A 17,372-nucleotide genomic window follows, 5' to 3' on the forward strand; every position below is an offset into this window, starting at 1 on the left:
AAATGAAAAGGGTTTGGAGAAAGATGAGTCACCAAAAGTTGTTTACAGTGCCCAGGGCAAGTCCATGTCACTCCTGTAAACACTGGAAGGTAGAGATGAGAAAGTGGCCAATAAATACTATACTTGGGTTGCAGGAACAATTTCAAATATCTTCAGGTTTTGGTGGTGGTGATGATGGTAGTAATAATGATTTAAATTCCTGACTGACTTCTAGCTTCACTGTTTGCAAATAGCATGAACTCCTGTAAAAGCCTGTTTTAATAACTTTGACTTTCTTGTTTTGTGGAAACTTGATGTACACAGAAATTAGGGGATTCTGAGTAAAACCTGGGCTGTTGGCAGCTTCCCTGTATGGTTACCACAGGTTAGACAGTGCAGTTGGTCTCTCAGGTCTTTCTCATCAGGACTGAGCATTTTAAATAGAGCATTTCTTACTAATTTAAGAACTCTGCCAGTCCAAATTTGAGATTTTATCTAGTAAATAGTTTATGCTGCTCTTTACAGATGTGTTTTACAGTAAGTAATAATAATAAGAAGAAATAACTTTCAAAATGTTGTCTTAAATTCTTGACTACTCTACAGTTTTCCAAGGTTTGGAAAATTTTGGCCATGGCAGATTGAATTTTAAGAATTCATGCTAGTTTTTTGACAAGGGAGAGGCAGTGACTTTCACCCTATGTTTTGGGAGACAGGTGAAAAAAGGTGTGACTCATGTGAATCAAGGTAGAAAGGAAAGCACTCTGCTAAGTAGATACAGAATCATCTGGTGTTTCCTGTCTCTAGTTGGGAAAAATATTTCCTGGCAGGTGTAGATGCCCTGTAGTCTGTTTTAATTCTTGCTAGGTTTTTTTTTCTTGTAGCCAGTGATATCAATTCAGTTTTTTGCTCTTCCATCAATATCCATGCTGGTAGTGGGAAACAGGAATGAGAACATTGTTTTGTACACACGGATGGTAGAGTTACATGTGTTTACTTCTACTTTTGGATCTGTTTGGGTAGAGTATTGTTATTCTTCAATGCAAAGGCTGGCTCATTTCGATTTCACTCTTGTATAGATACAGGAGCTTATAGTTCCTGCTCGAGGAACAGGATCCCTTAAGGGTATTGCTTCATGTTGTATTTTCTCATCACAGTAATGAACTTGGAAGCTGGGGTGAGCAACATAAGCAGGATCCATAAAAAATAAAGTTACTACTGAAAAGCAAGAAAAGTTGGTTTTCTTCATTTACTTTAGAAGAGGAAGACTAAAGGCTGCTCCCCATCCTACAATGTGCTCAGAGTACAGCTAGATTCAGATGGGTCCAGTTGCTGATCATTCTTATATTGGACATCTACATCCTAATTCTGTTATCTAACACGAGAAGGGACTATCCATCTCAGCAAAGAGTGGCACTGCGGTTTGTTTTGCTAGCATGCTTAGTGCTACAACAGCACTTTTATGTCTTTGTGAATGTTCCCCAGCAATCTTTTTAAGGGGTAAAAAAAAAGCGGAAGCTCTGTAGTTTCTCTTTCTTCAACTAGATCCCCTTTCCTGAGCATTACATGGAGAAGGAAAGCAAGTTCCACCCCACCATCTCACTGGCTGTTTATCAGGATGCATGCGTACAATATGCATTTTTAGCAAAGGGGAGTGATGTAATAACAAGACCTTGTGTGCTTTATTTTAGACTCAGGCTGTGACTCTGTGACTGATACAGAAACAGAAGACGAGAAGAACCTAATTGACTCCCACAGACTTGCCATGAGTGACAAACATGGATCATCTAAGAGTACTGGGGACCATCTGGTGGTGCAACCTGATCGCATACAGTGTGGGGTACTGTATGTCTACTCCCTGGGCTACATTCTTACCATGAGCTGGTCCAACTCATGCTTCTTTGTAGTGGAAAGCTTTACAGGCCTGGGAATAAGCCTCTAATTTCTGTTCTGTCACCTTTCCTCTCAGCCCCCGTCTTCAGTGTTTGTGTTTCATGAGCTCGGTTCCCTAGGCCCAGAAGTAGCTGAATAACATGCTGTGCCCAGTGTTATGTAGGCTGCAATGTCACTTATTGACAGTCTTGTTAACGTAGCTGCTTAACTCCACAGCCTGGATGCAATCTAATATAACAATTCTGGTGCATGTCCTATAAGTGACGCCAAAGAGCTTGGATCATGGCTTCCTGTCTGAAAACCAGCATTTCTTAGTATAGCATCTCCTCAGATGGAAAAAGTCTAAGTTTCTTCCTTCATTTCTGTTTAGAGTGGGAGTGTGCTGCTTGAGAGAAGAGACTGATAGAGTTGAGACTAAATAACTCTATAAGTCTAGCTTTAATCAGTTTATGAATCTATCTAATAATCTATCTAATACTCTAATAAATATGGAGTTTTATCAGCTTAATGCATCTATCTATGCTGGTGCAAGCTGTAACAGAAGCCACCTGTCAATATCCATGGCTGGAAGATGCTCCTGAAAAGCATTCGGGACCATGAAAATGACAGCTGATAATTTATGTATTGGTTGTAATGACAACAGAATTCCTAGAAAAGAGGCATAACAAAGTTCTGATGTTGTGAACCTGCATGTTGTAATGCCTTTTCTCTTAGATGCAGACAACAGTTTATATTATCATGAAATGTAAACTAGATGGCGAAGTGAAAACTGAAGTTGAATTCTCTCCAGAGAATGCATCATCTGTGCGTGTGTTGGCTGAGATGGAGAATGAGTACACAATCTCTGTGGAGGCTCCAAGTAAGATGGACTGAGATTTCCCCCCACCCTCCACCCGTTGCTTCCTTTCTGTCTCAACCTGCCTGTTATGAAAAGTGCCAGAGGGATAAGGGTAAAGGTTGCAATGTAAGAGAACTTGAGGCCAGGAAATCTTGAATTTGCATTCTCTGTGATACTTCTGTGATGAGAAACTGAGATAGGTTTTTGCTGGGGGCTCTGTTTTTCCCTCAGCAGTGGCAGGGTTGCAGTGTGGAAACACCTTACTGGGAGTTCTGAGAACAGATTGCAGCTTGTAAAGCGCTTTGACCTTGATTGTGTGTTATAACCACCACCACATTAGCATTGGCAGGGCACCAAGAGAACGTAAGTTCCAGTAAATAATTGCATGAGTATAACAGCATGTGTTTAATGGGTGGTGATCTCTCTGTGATCAGAGCTGAAACTGTTTGTCCTGGTTTGCCTTTTAATATAGATATGTTCTGTTCTTCTAGATATTTACATTTACAAAACTGTAAGTTGTCTAAACTTTAGGTTCACTAAACTTTAGGGGCAAGATTTCAGAGTCCTACAGATTGATAGTAGTTTTGCAGCATGATTTTATATAATCTACTTTGGTCTGCCCTCTTGAAGATTTATTATGCCAGCTTTGAGAATAGAGACTAACAGCCATTACAGCAACTCCTGTAAAGTCAGTGAGGTGGATTGATTTAAAGAAGGTGACTTCATCCACATAAAAATGTTCAACTTAATCTGTTTTAAATCAAGACTTATAATTTAAGCATGGACCTGGAAATTAATCTTGCACTTTGAATTATAAACATGACCTTTGTATTATCAAAATGACATTGATGGAGCATACAACTACGTAAGCTCTGCGGTTTCTAGCATTAAGAGAAATATATCTCTAATTCCTTTTGTGTATGACTGTAACTATTTCATCATTTCCCGAGACATTAATAGCCACCAGGGAAAGGTTAATTTCAGTGGGATTCAAAATACTTGTGTTTCAAAGAGAAAATTTGGACCTGTGGATGCACATTAGACAAAACATCAAGAAGCTCCCAAGGTGCAGATAGGAGATACCTCCTGTGAATGAGAAAAGTTGCAAAGCTTGAATTCTTTTAAGGTGGTCTCCTTCAGAGACTAATGAGGCTGACAGGTTGCAAAACCCCTAGTGTCTTTTCTCGTTCCTCTCTTCTTCTTCACCAGCTCTCACGTTTTATGGCACTGCTCCAGAGAGAGCCAGGGATGGAGAGATGTGAGGCTGGTTTTTTTGAGGCGTGTACTGTTAACATTAGTGGTCTAAACTACTGTTAGCAGGTCACAGGTGAAATGCATTGATATAGCTATGAAGAAGGTAGTTCCAAAGTACTTTATTACCTAGTGTTCAGACCAGCATCATCTCCTTTTCTTCATGACTCTTCATGAATTCAACACAACGGAACTGTTTTGGTATCCAGCTGGCAGTATGTCCAAACTCCTGCTATCCTCAGGGTATTTGATGTGGACTCATTCACATTTGTTCTTAACAGTGATTTTTTTCTCTTTCTTTTCAGATTTAACACCTGGGACAGTGCCTCTGCAGATATATTCAGGGGACTTGATGGTGGGAGAAACAAGTGTCACGTATCATACCGACATGGAGGAAATCAGCCGTCTGTTGGCTAACGCGGCCAACCCAGTACAGTTCATGTGCCAGGTAATGGCTAGCAAACAGCTGCTTTGGAAACCAGCTTTCTCAGAGACTAGACAAGTGGAAATGAGAAAAAGTACTTCCATGAAGTAGCTCTTCTGAAGAGAAGAAATGCAAGGTTATTTAGGGATTTTCACATAACCTTAACATCCTCTTTTAGGAAAAGCATTGGTGCTTTTCCTGTTTCTGGAGCAAATAGCTGCTAAGGTGACTCAGGCTAGCCAACTAACAAAAAAACTGCAGTCAATCCTCGCATTGAGACCTTGATGACTTGAAAAGATCATCAGGATGACAGAACTTGATATAACAGGAAGTATCATAAAGGAATAGATAGATTGGAAACTTGTACCTAAGGGTTCTTGGAAAAGATGTGAATAGGTAGCAAAGATTCATACTAGCTGAACGAAGTAATGTAAAATTATTTTATTATTAGCACTTCTTTAAAGCCACTCCTCAGTTCTCATATCACATTTTGCACAATTGGGGTACCTGAACCCTATTAGAAGGGTAAATATTGCACAAGAAGTTCTCCAGATGTAGGTTTGTTTTGTTGGTTTGGGATTTTTTGATTGGTTTTTTGGTTGGTGTTTTTTTCCTGCCTGCTGGCATGTCAGCCATGTAGTGGAAGCCTACAGAGTAGGGTTGTTAATCATGAGTGTACCTGGGACAGGAGAGACTGCTTTTCCCTTCCTTTTTAGTTCAAGTTGTGGAGCAGTTGGCACTGGGCTGTGCCTCTACTTGGTGAATAGGCATGCAGTTTTTGGCTAAGAACCAGTTCAAAAGCCAAACCCTGAGCGTACAAAGAGTAATTCAGAATGAGCTAGTTCATGCTTAGAGCAAGAGTGACACTTCACTGGAACAGTTTCAGAAGTAAGAGTATACCTGTCAAAGAATTAGGAAGTAACGGTTTTCTGTGTTTCCAGTTGCATGAGTGACTTTTTTGTTGTATTGTCTTGTTCTGGAGAGTGTGGTTTTTGTCTGCTCAGATAACTGACAATTTGTTTCTGGACCAGGAAGCTATTCATGTTCTTTGTTTGGCCTTCAGTGTTTATGCGTACTGTTTTACGATATGTGCTAAATAAAGAAACACTCTATAAATCTCACCGTAACTGAATCTCCAGGCACCCTCAAACAAAATCACTTTCCATTTACCTCTAGGCCTTTAAAATCGTGCCATACAGTGTAGAAGCACTGGACAAACTATTGACTGAGTCACTCAAGAAGAACATTCCTGCTAGTGGCTTACACCTGTTTGGAATCAACCAGCTGGAGGAAGAAGATATGACAACAAGTAAGTTGAAAGATTTTTGTTTTCTTTTTAAACCTCACCTGTATTGGTTGTTTTACCTTGGAGCTGCAAGTGTGTGGTACCTGTACAGGCTGTCTCAAATATCTTGGATCTCAGCTAGGAAGCTAAATTTCTGATGATGCCTATAGAAGGGGGATTGCCATTTGAGTCGGGTGACCCTTTCTTTATTACATGCCATCAATCTCACTTCCTTGCACTGCAACAGAGGCCATGGACAGTTTCAAACACTACCAGAATCAAAAGATGATGCTCCCAAAAATGTCTCCCGTATTTTCTCCCTTGTTCTTCTCCCAGCCTTGTATGTCATTTCTCCCCAGCCCAGTCCTTTTCCTCCAGCCCCATGATTCTGCTTGAAGGTTCACAGTGGGCACTCAGCAGTTGGACTGTGTGTGAATCACCATGACATGATTACCTTACAGCAGCTGGATTCTACTGGTTTGATGATCTAAGAGGTCCTTGCAAACCTGGGATCCTACATATGTTAAGCTATTAGAGTGCCAGGTTCCCCACTAAAGGTCATAAGACTTCAGATTACTGGCTCTGCTGCTAAAGAAAAACTTAGATTCTAACAGGTTCTTGTTCTCACAGATCAGAGGGATGAGGAGCTGCCAACACTGCTTCACTTTTCTGCAAGATATGGGCTGAAGAACCTCACTGCCTTGCTGCTCACTTGCCCTGGAGCTCTGCAGGCCTACAGTGTAGCCAACAAATATGGCCACTATCCAAACACCATAGCAGAAAAGCATGGCTTTAAGGACCTTCGCCAATTCATTGATGAATACGTGGTAAGAGGAAGCAGCAGTCCTTCTGCATTGTCCCAGAGCAGGTGTGGGCAGTGGCACCAAGCTTGTCATTTGGTGTTGTGGGAGCAGGAGTGAAAGGGTAATAAAAAGAGCAGTGTGTTGTGATGGGATGTAGAATACAGACATTCAGGCACACTGAAAGCTGGAGGTGGGGATGTTCTTGGAGGTTTTGCACAGAAACAAATAAGGTGGAAGCAGAGACTTCCATGGCTGGGTTCCTTATCATCCATTCATCTAATGGAGTTTCAGCAGGGATGTGGTTGGTGCCTGATGTGCTCTTCTAACCTCTGATCTTGGGAAAACTACATCCCCTTCATCCCACTTACATTAGGGAGTAATATAGGTACAGCATATGTTTGGGATGATAGAATCTGAGATGCTCTCTGATTAATTGAAGTTCAGTCTGGATTGTTTATTAGCTCATTCACAGCTGTTTTGTGTAGTATGCCTGCCCCACTTGAGATCCATTTCTTCCTGTGTTAGGATAGCTGTCCATCCCCTACTTGTTATCTCTGGTAGCCCAATTCACAATTCAGTTCTCTTTGAGCTAACCTCATCCCTAGAAAACAGCACTCCGACTTTTCCAGATTATGACATGGACCTGACTCCAGCTGCACCAGGCAGTTGTTTCTGTGAGGTCCTTTGGCGTGCATGGGGGTTTATCCTTTCTTTTCCATTTGATTTGTTTCCAGCCTCTATACTTCAAAATAATAAGCAGCTCTTTGACTCAGATCACGTGAATTATTGAGCAGATTTTATTTACCTTTGCTTTCAGCTGAAAAGTTGTTTGTAATTGTCTCTAACAGTTGTCTGAATGGTGGGTGATAGATCTGCCAGCCAATTATGGTAGTGTTTAAGCTCTATTTAGGAGGCATGGGTGGCTCTTAGGACTTGGGGCTTGCTTCGTAAGCATGAATTTAAGGTTATACATAACAGCTAAATAAAGGAGAATTTCTGTTCTGATATCAGGAGAGCTGCAGAAACTATAAGTTGTGAGATTAAATCTTTGCATTGGGATGAGAGATGCTTAGGAAGTCTTTCCAACCTCTCATTGCAGTACTGTACTCTTCCTATGTCCTCCTTTCCACCAGCACACTGAAAGCTGTGTTAAGAGTAGGTCCTGCTTACTGACAATCAAATTATCTGTGCAGCTTAACACCAGAGCACACAAATTATCTGCACCACTATGTCCACTGCAAGGTAGTGACTAGAAGCATGGCTAGTATGAATATCTGAAAGTCCCAGTAAACCCAGTTACCTGATTTTCTCCCTGGAAAAAGTTCCTCTGCACCTCCCTAAAGTAGCTCATGAGCTACCTGCCTGACCTATTTTGACTGTGAGAGGAAGCATGTGTAGACAGTTTTGACACACATACCCTGTGGATTGAGGGGCCATGAGGTGATGGCTGTGAATGAAAGAATTTCTTACAGTAGTGCAACCGGTTAAGACGGCTGTGGTTGTGACATAGTTGGAACCTGGGGAGGAGGCTGGAATGAAGAGTTATGTTTTGCTCCTTTGCATCGTTTGGTGAAGATCTGTGCTGCTCTTCCTCCACCTCATGCTGCAAATATGTGAGAAAGGGTTCTGCTGTCCTGTGAATTGAAGGTTGCCTATATTACATGAACAACTGCCTGCTGTGAGGTTTCCTGTTACTCTCATAGAAAAGGGTCTGTGTACTCCCACTCTGGGTGTTACATGCTGCTGCTAATACCAGGAAACTGAAACCAAATCTACACCAAAGCTAAAACTTGGCTTTCTTGTAAGTGCTCTGCATATGGCAGCTTATGGTCAGCTACGCTTACCCCAAAATAGCCTTTGTCAAGCATTTGTATTTTTAGAATGAGCTTTGCCTATGTTTTAGGAGTTTGCAGGTATCACATAGGACACAAAATTGAGGGGGTGAGAGTCTGCAATAGCTATTCAGATGTGTGTCAGCACCAACTTATGTCACCTTCATTACCTGTTATTACAACATGGATCTTGAAGTCTGGGCCCAGCAGCTGCAGTGAGGATTTAATTCTTTTGAGAAGCCTTAGTCTTTGCAAATGGGCTGCTTTTAGAAGACATTTTTCCATCAGTGATGGGAGAGTGTGATAGCTTTTGCTTGCTTCAATTTCCCAGATTCTTTATCTAAATGAGACTTGATAATTTTATTTTTTTTTCATTGCCCTCCTTCCTCTCCAGGAAACTGCAGATATGCTGAAGAGTCACATTAAGGAAGAGCTGATGCAGGGCGAGGAGGATGAGTCTGTTTATGAGTCCATGGCTTATTTGTCCACTGATCTGTTAATGAAGTGTTCCTTGAATCCTGGCTCTGATGAAGAGCTTTATGAATCTATGGCTGGATTTGTCCCTGCTGCCCCGGAAGATCTTTGTATGTATATTCATAGTATCACAGAATCATAGGATGGTTTAGATTGGACAGGACCTCTGAAGTCATCTAGATCAACCTCCCTGCAATGAACAGAGACATCTTCAACTAGATCAGGTTGCTCAGAGTCCCTGTCCAAGAGGCCTAAGCTGATCTGTCTCTCCTATACATATCAGTCTCAGCTGAATTTCAGGGTAAGGGCTGATTATAGCTTTTCTGCTCTCACCACAAGGAAACCATGCTCCAGTTCTGAGCTGGCTGGCTAATAAAATTGCTCTAAACCTTTCTCTGATTGGCACTGTACAAGATCAAGAGCTGTTTCCTCAGTGCTTTGAGGACTCCCTGAACACTGAGCATGTGAATTAGCATTTGAAAGAGATCAGATTTTTACTGTCCTGCTTCTCTCTCTTGTGATTCGGGGAGTTAGGGACACTGATCTATAGCCACTGGTGGAAGATGTTTTTTCTGACAACTGGGAAACTGAAAAAACAAGAGCTGAGCTTCTAGCTCAACAACTTGAGAACAAAAGAAAATGAACATTTAGGAATGTGTACTGAAAAGATTGTAAGTGCAAAATCATTATTCTAATCCGCTTAGTTTATTGCTAAAAACATAGAGCTAATTCTGATAAATATGCAGATGTTTAACTTTTCCACCATTCCATTAATATTCAATGAGGCTGATTGAAAATATCAAGTTAAGCGATTATGTTAAGCAATTGTAAATTTGCTGTTCTTAACTTATCTGACTATTTGGTCTAGATTCATTCCACTGATATATTTTATGATTCCCTTGGTGAGCAGAGAATCTAGCTAATTAAGTACCTGCATAAAGACTTCTAGTGTGTCTGCAGTTTTAAGTGTGCTGCTTCAGGGGGAAAGCTTACTTACTGAAACACTTATAGCTATATCTGCCCTGGGCTGGTTTGCTCCTGTTTTAGATTATATAATGTTATAAAGCATATTTTCATTGATTATGGAGTCCAGAAGACTTTGTTGGTTCTCCACCTGAAATCATAAACTCTTTTCTGAAGCTTTGGCCTCTGCAGAGATAGTTTTGCTACCAAAACCAGGATTATTCTGCCTTCAGGTGGAGATTAAGCAATAAGCCTGATTGGACTCCTAAGGAACAAAGCTAATGCTGTTTGCAGTAGTGGGGGTGAGAATTTCTAGATGTTTGGAAGCTCTGCAAGCAACCAGTGCACCCTGATGGACTAAGTCTGTGGAGGGAAAAAACCATGCTTAAAACCACTAAGCCCAACTTGTCTTCTTCCATCTTGAAATGTCCAGATCTCTCAGAAACTATGAAGGGGATAATCCTTCTTTTGTGAATGCAAAACAAGCTCCTTGTAATTTACCAATTTTGATCCGGACTCTAAAAAGCCTCTCTGAAAAGCCACATTAAGTTAAGCAATTCAAGTACATAGGTTATCCTGCCCATGCTTACTCTGACTGACGGATCTCAGGGAGAATTTGGCTGGTGTTTTGGATGAATACACAAAACTGAGCCTGCTTGGCTGGCAGGCACAGATATGGAGAGCTAGGAAAGGTTGCTATGGGTGGGAAAGGTTGTGCATTTGAAGCCTAAATCAGGCTGCTTTCCCTAAGCCTCCTCAGTAGCAAAGGTCTATCAGGCATATTTCCTTTAGGGGAAGCTTCTGTGAGCACAACCACATCAGCAGGGTGGCAGAGGTTTATGGGATCAGCACCAGAAAGTTCTCCTGGTATGCAAATGTGCTGCAGGCTTTGCAGGCCTAGTAGGGCTAGAAAGGCAAAAATTCTTTAGCTGTCCCTAAAGTAGGTACTTTTGATTCCTTTACTCAAAAGCAGAGCTGAATGAGTCTGTGTTTTGAAATGTTTTCCCCATCGGTGAGATGCTATATATGACTTACACCTCAGCAAGGAATGTGTTTCCTGCTTCTTAAGGAGTTCTCTTGAGTGGAATGTAACAGAGATATGTGTTCAGGAGCAATACACTAGGAGTCTTTTACTGAAAAATCCCTGTTCTTATATAGTCTGTTGGTCTTTGCCTAAAGAATATTTACAGCTCGTCTGATCAGTGCTTAAAACCTACCGGCATTGTAACAGGTAAGTTTAAATTAGTGTAGTGTTCAGCACTTAGATTATAGTGTTCAGCACTTATATAACAGAGATATGTGTTCAGGAGCAATGCACTAGGAGTCTGTTACTGAAAAATCCCTGTTCTTATGTAGTCTGTTAGTCTTTGCCTAAAGAATATTTACAGCTCATCTGATCAGTGCTTAAAACCTGCCTGTATTGTAACAGGTAAGTTTAAATTGGTGTAGTGTTCAGCACTTAGATTGGTTCTCTCAAAGTGAAGGTCTTTCAATATTATTTAGAATACCAGCACACAGGCAAACCCTCACTAAAATGAATGGGTGCTGTCTGGTTTAGAACTGCCATCACAAATAAAGGCTTCAAGCTTTTGTACTGACTTAAAGGTTTATGAGGATGAAAAACTCCCTAGGACATCATAATCAACTTCCACTGAAGTACTTTCTCAGTGTGAGCTCTTATGTAAGTAGTTATGGCTGTGGTGTACAGGACAATACCTTGGCTATTTTAAGTGTATCTGTACTGTGGCTGAATGCCCATTTGATATGATCAAGATGTGCTTCCACCACAGTTTTTCAGATGCTGATCAAAGGAAGGTTATATACCACAGAGTCAATTTTTCTGGCAGGATCTGGTTTGAGAATAAGGTAACACAGGACTGGAGCCGTTGTAATGAGTAATGAGCAGTAGCAAATACTTGAATACTGCAGTGTTCTGTTAGTTCTTGTATTCTTCATTCAATTTTCAGTGTGTTTCATATGCTGGGAATTTACTAGCCCTTGCTGTTACCTTGTTTGCTATTTTTTAATGATGAGATTGAATTGCCTTATTTAATTCTTATCATTAATCTAATTGTTCCTGATTTGGAAGAGCACTTTCCTTCCATTACACTTTTCAAATACCTGTAAAGTCAAACATAATAATTTTCTAGAATATGCTGCAGGTTGATGCAGGTTGCAGGTAAATGTCATCTAGCTGAGTCACGCAGTAGCTCAATAGCAAAAAGGGAGAGTTATCTCCGTTGTATCAGTCTGGTAGTATGAATGACAGCATCAGATAAAGTGCTTTGCTTTTACTGCTTTCCTTTCACCGACACCTCCTGCTGATTTTTGCAAAATGGAGTATTTTGAGTAGGCTGAGGTTGTGTGCAGCATGGGCTCTGAGAGCAAGGACTCTTGAAAATGCTGATACCTGTTTGATCTGTGTGAAGATTAAACTGCCTGGTGTGGGCGTTATGCTGTTTTACTTGGGGAAAGAGTTAGGCTGTATTTCCTCTGTCCAAGGTCAGACAGTGGCAGTGGCTAAGGGCTGGTGGAAACAAACCTGGATTCTTAGCACTGTTTCCATATCTGTGAGTTTTGTGACACTCAGACCCTAGACAGTGAGAGTTTCATGCAGAGATTTAATCCTTTATCCTAGAGAGCTTCAGCTGACTGAAATCTATTGTCCTGTAATTTGCAGACCTCCAGCACCTAAAGAATAGATGTTAGTTCACATATAAGTTGTGATGCTCCCTGTCTTGTATACCCCTTCTCGATTCTACTCTTTTGTATATCCCTTCTACCCTCCACCATTTTTATTCTCTTGAGACCAAGCTTTCGACACTGCCCTTACTGATTTTTATTTTTTCTTTATGTAATGCAGGAAACAGCGATCTCCTTGTTATTCTTGAGCAAACTGAGAGAATTGTGCACAAAAATGTAACTGTTTATAAAGTTCTGAGTTGTAATTTATGCCAACACATTGAAGCCTTTGTCTTGCATAATAAATGACTGGTCTCTATAAAGAGGTAGCTTGCTTCATGTGCACAAATACCTGGTATCTAGTGTTTAGAGGGAAGGGTATTACTGCTTTGTAAAGGGTGCCCATGCATGGATATTTTAGCTGTTGTGAAGGGTGTGTAGGTCATAACTTGTCTTCTGTGTGTCTGTCTTCGCTCTCTTCTGAAGCCTTAAACCCTGCAAAGGGAAACTTAAAACTCTTTGAATAAATATCTTTTAGCTACTAAATTTTGACATCTAGGAACTACCTAACCCTCTTCCTGCTAAACCTTCAGACCAGCTTTCCCCAGTAGCCTCAGGAAAATCTGGGGACCTTTCCTGTTTTACCATAGTTTGTGTGTGACACCTTCTTGTCACTTCCGTCTTGCTATCCTGTTTTTGCAGCAAGTGAAACAGAAGGTGTCATTGATGAAGTCTAAAACTTGTTTTCAATTTTGGTACATGGGTGAGAGGTTAGGTCTCATCTGTATGTTAGACACATCCATGTGCAAGACAGTAGTGAGGTGGCAACCATGTCCTTGAAGGAGAACCATCTAGTTGATTAATTTAATTACATTGACTATGTGATAGAAAACAAACCCTGCGGTATCCTGTTGCACTGCTGTTAGGTTTAGTAATCCTGCAGAGAATAGCTAAAGCTGGCAAGCTACTGTTCCCTCCACAGAGGATGAAAGGAACTTTGCACACTTCTCACATCTTGTTCTGCCCCCAGATCTATAAAGTGATGGCTTTCCTCTAGGCCTCTGTTTGCTAGAGGCTGATTTCTAAAAGCTATGTTAAAAGTAATTGAGGTGGCTGCAAGGTGGAAAAATCACTCTACAGAAAAATACAGGTCTGTAGTGGTAATACTTCGGGATGCTCAAATGTCAAATCTGTGCTTCCATGTAGTAATGCAGCAAAACTTAAGTGACCTTTATATGAGGTAGGTGATGTACAATTAGCTCCAGCAGCATGCAGCTTGGCATGGACTGCAGAGCTCTTGAGAAACTGCTAGTATGGTTAGTCCACACAGCATGCAGCATTGCTGTGGCTATGCTGGAGGTATTCCTGTGAGGCTAAAGCTAGGTTGGATGCATTCACGTGACTGTCAGTGGGTCCTTTGACAATTATTATTTGAAAACCTCCACAACATTCTAACAAAGCAAAATCCTGCTAGCATATTCTTATCCCTCTCTCAAAATCTCCTCAGCTTAGCAAAAGAAAGGCAGCAGATACTAAAATTACATTTATAGAAAAATATTTCATATTCTCTTATGTAACCTAAACCATCTAGTTTACATAATAGATATTTCACAATATGCCTCAGCAATTCACTTATAATATTAAGCCTCAACAATTCATTTATATCACTCATTAGGAGCGTTTTAGTATTAGTCTTAGTGTTACAATGAGGTTGCCTCTTTTTTAGAATTAGAATTCCTTATGTCAAAACCACTGAATTAACAAAATACCTTATTGTTCACTGTCGCTGGTTTCTCGGTACTAAATTATCATCTGACCCTCTGTACACTTTCCAGTCCAACTAATTATCTCAGCCAGCTGTTTTGACTTTTATCCAATAAAAAAGCAAATACTATCTTCTGTGTCATGGGCAAATTGCCTTTAAGGTCTTGTTTTGCCAAGTCTCAGAGCTTCCACTCAGTTTGCCCTCTCAGGAGCATTGCGCAGAGACCAAAACCTTCACCTGGCCAACACACCTCAATAATAGCTAATCCTCAGTGCCTGCTTGGAGGCTTGTCAGAACTCAGTTATGAATGTTAGTCACCCTCAAGCATAAGCATCAGGCAGCTGGTGAAGACTTGTGCAGTGTTGGCTGAACATAGCAACTTGGGAGCCTTTTTTGAGGCAAATATCTGGTCAGTTGCCTGGCTTCCTCTTTGATTTTCACCATAAGCCTAAAGTCCAGTCAGAAATACCACATGATTTCATTATGTTATATTATATTACTCCACATATTTAAAGGCATAATCAAGAGGCTCATCTTTCTAATTTTTTTTTCAGATGTAGAGATGCTTCAGTCCAAACCAAACACTCCAGCTGGTGGAGATGAAGTTTCTCTAACTATGAAAGACTCAATGCTCCGCAAGTTTTTAGAAGGTGAGACCTGTTTGGAGAGAGGATCACCATAGCACAGTTAAAGCAATGAAATGGAACTTGAGATTTATCCTTGATCTGTAAAGATAGGAGCTAGTCCATACTTTTTGGCATTGCTTTGCCTTAGTGGGTACAAACAGGATGAACAGCTTGTGAGGTAATATCACAAATGCAGTTAGTTTCTTACCAAAGAAGAGGAGTGGTTTCTAGTTCCAGTCCTTGCCTACTAGTGAGTGCAAGCATACAGCTGGTATCTATTCATGAATCTCTGTCTTCTGTCCTTATTTTAGTGATGGGAATTAATTCTGGTGTCTGGATGTGGGTGCAGGCTTCCCTCATGGGCAGATGCTGAGTATATAGTGCAGCAGCACAAACTAGTGATGAATTTCAATGTAGATGCTTTATTCAAAATTCTATACATTGAAAACAGCAACCTGGAAAGAGGAAAGGAACTGCTGGCTCCCAAACCTATCCTTGCTCTGCCTCTTCAACGCTCCTTGAGACTTCTTTGACCACAACCAGACCTTAGCTCCATGCTATCCCCACTGAGCATGATTGGATTGTCCAAGCCTTTTCCTGACTTGCCAGGTTCCATGGGATACAGACTTATGTTTTACGGGTGACCCAGCTGGACTCAGACCTAGATGAAGTCTGGGGCTTATAACAGCTTGTTCAGTTTTCCTTGCCAACACCAGTGCTCTGGCAGTCCCCTTGTATTGACTCAACGAGGTGTTACAGTATCACTAAAGGGAAGTCAGTCCAGTGGTTACAGTATTTAGTTGTGACTTGGTAACAGAGTAGGGAGTTACTCCAGGGCTTCTTAATTCATTTTGCTACCATGCAAACAGAGGGAAACTAGCTTTTAAATCAGGTATTACAACATTTGCAGTAATTTTAGAAGTGAGAATAGAGTGGAGATGGTGAGGTGGTATAATGGTAGCTGGGTTTGTTAAGTACAGATGTGCATACCCAGCTTCCTCTGAGACACACTGTTCTGAGATCAAATATGGAGCTGATGGAGATTGCTCATTTCAGACAAAGGAATAATTCTCTACAGTACTTTGTAGACCACTGTAAGTAGCTCTTGGAAACCAGTGCTCTGATTTGTTAATTGTTATAATATGTTAATTAACTGGAATTAATTGAACTAACTGTTCCTCAAATTCTTAAAAACAGTTATGGGATTTTTTTTCCAAAACAGATGATACAGGCTTAGTGGCAAACACTTGCATGCTACTAGATGTTAGTGACTTATAAAGTCCTGTCTTGAAGGGCTTTGGCACTTTTAAGTCATTGCAAAACTGAATGTTTTTGCCTGTGAAATGGCCACGTTGGTAAGAATGTGGAACACAGTGCATCTGGAAGGATGCAGTGTTCAGTGAAGTGGCCAGGTTGTTTTTCTTACAAACTCTACTTTGTTGTAGGCAGTAGAATGGATGTGCCAGATTCAGAGGAAGGAGCTTACCAGCAGTATGGTGAAGATGTGTACTACTCAGTGGAGCAAGATACTTTTCCGCAGGAAATGGCTAGCAGACCTCCAGTTCCTGTTCCAAGACCAGAGACCAGCTCTCCACAGCCAGACAATGAGCTGTACATCTCCAAAAGTGAGTTGGGTACCAGGACCTAAACTGTAGACTAGTCAACTGTAGGATGGCCTTCACATTGGTTCCAGTTGCCAAATCAACACCAAGAAAATCTACAGGGTTTTGAGACCTCTGGATTATTTGGCTCTGGAGCTGGATTACCTTTGGGATCTAATTTCATATCTGTTTTCATCTGCCTCATCTGAAAATGTGGGGATATTGTATTCTGAGGTCTTGGCCTGAGCTTGCGCTTAATGAAAGCAGTAGGATGACACATAACCCCTAAGTGGTATAAACACATCCAACTAAATGGGAAAGATCCTGATATTATAAGGAGACAATCAAGCTAATAAATTAAGATGTTACTGCTCTATAATGGTACCACTGATTCAGTAGCATTTGTACAGGACCTGATTCTATACCTCAATACCTCCCTTTGAGGTAGGGTTTAATTAAAGAAAATTGTGCCTCCTAGTTTACTAGGCAGTTTTAGAAATCTTGGTCATATTTTACAAACATTTTAACAAGAATCACAGTAACATGTGGGAGAGGAATTTAAGTGACTCCCCCCTCCCCCCATGACAGGATTGTGGGGAAATATTATATTATACTACCCAGATTTCTCTTAAAAGTGGCTGAGCTAAATCCATTGAGGTCAATAGAAGGGGAGATCTATTGCAACTCCTTATCTTGTTTTCTTAAATGGACTTAGTAGGGTAACAGAAGCTATAATACAGTGTAGAATTATGCTTGCTTCCCATATTTATGCTTGTTACTTCTGTCTTCATGAGATGTGTTTCAGTATTTAAGGAGTGTTTGGTTTACAGTTTTTGCACAGAAAGCAAAAAGACCTGAGAATCTCTACGTCCCTAGAGGAAGAGTTAAGAAAGGTAAGTCAGAAGTTCACCCTGAAAATCTTTCCAGTAATCCTAAAGCAAATCTGCTGAGATAACTTC

At 40.8% G+C, this 17,372-nt stretch overlaps 1 protein-coding gene across 1 annotated transcript in view; it reads left to right on the top strand.

The window, feature by feature from the left end:
- PIK3AP1 (phosphoinositide-3-kinase adaptor protein 1) overlaps nt 1-17,372 on the top strand; it is a gene marked incomplete at its 5' end in the record, with an annotated part of 45,463 nt that overhangs the window by 20,834 nt on the left and 7,257 nt on the right. Inside the window, 9 exons of the mRNA XM_080621969.1 lie at nt 1,668-1,816; nt 2,584-2,728; nt 4,264-4,406; nt 5,559-5,691; nt 6,298-6,494; nt 8,697-8,886; nt 14,741-14,836; nt 16,258-16,437; nt 17,244-17,306. Of these exons, the coding sequence (XP_080478095.1) occupies nt 1,668-1,816; nt 2,584-2,728; nt 4,264-4,406; nt 5,559-5,691; nt 6,298-6,494; nt 8,697-8,886; nt 14,741-14,836; nt 16,258-16,437; nt 17,244-17,306 (1,296 nt within the window). The remainder of the gene's footprint in view (nt 1-1,667; nt 1,817-2,583; nt 2,729-4,263; nt 4,407-5,558; nt 5,692-6,297; nt 6,495-8,696; nt 8,887-14,740; nt 14,837-16,257; nt 16,438-17,243; nt 17,307-17,372) is intronic.

Source organism: Psittacula echo, assembly GCF_963264785.1.
Source record: "Psittacula echo genome assembly, chromosome: 6".
NCBI lineage: Eukaryota > Metazoa > Chordata > Aves > Psittaciformes > Psittacidae > Psittacula > Psittacula echo.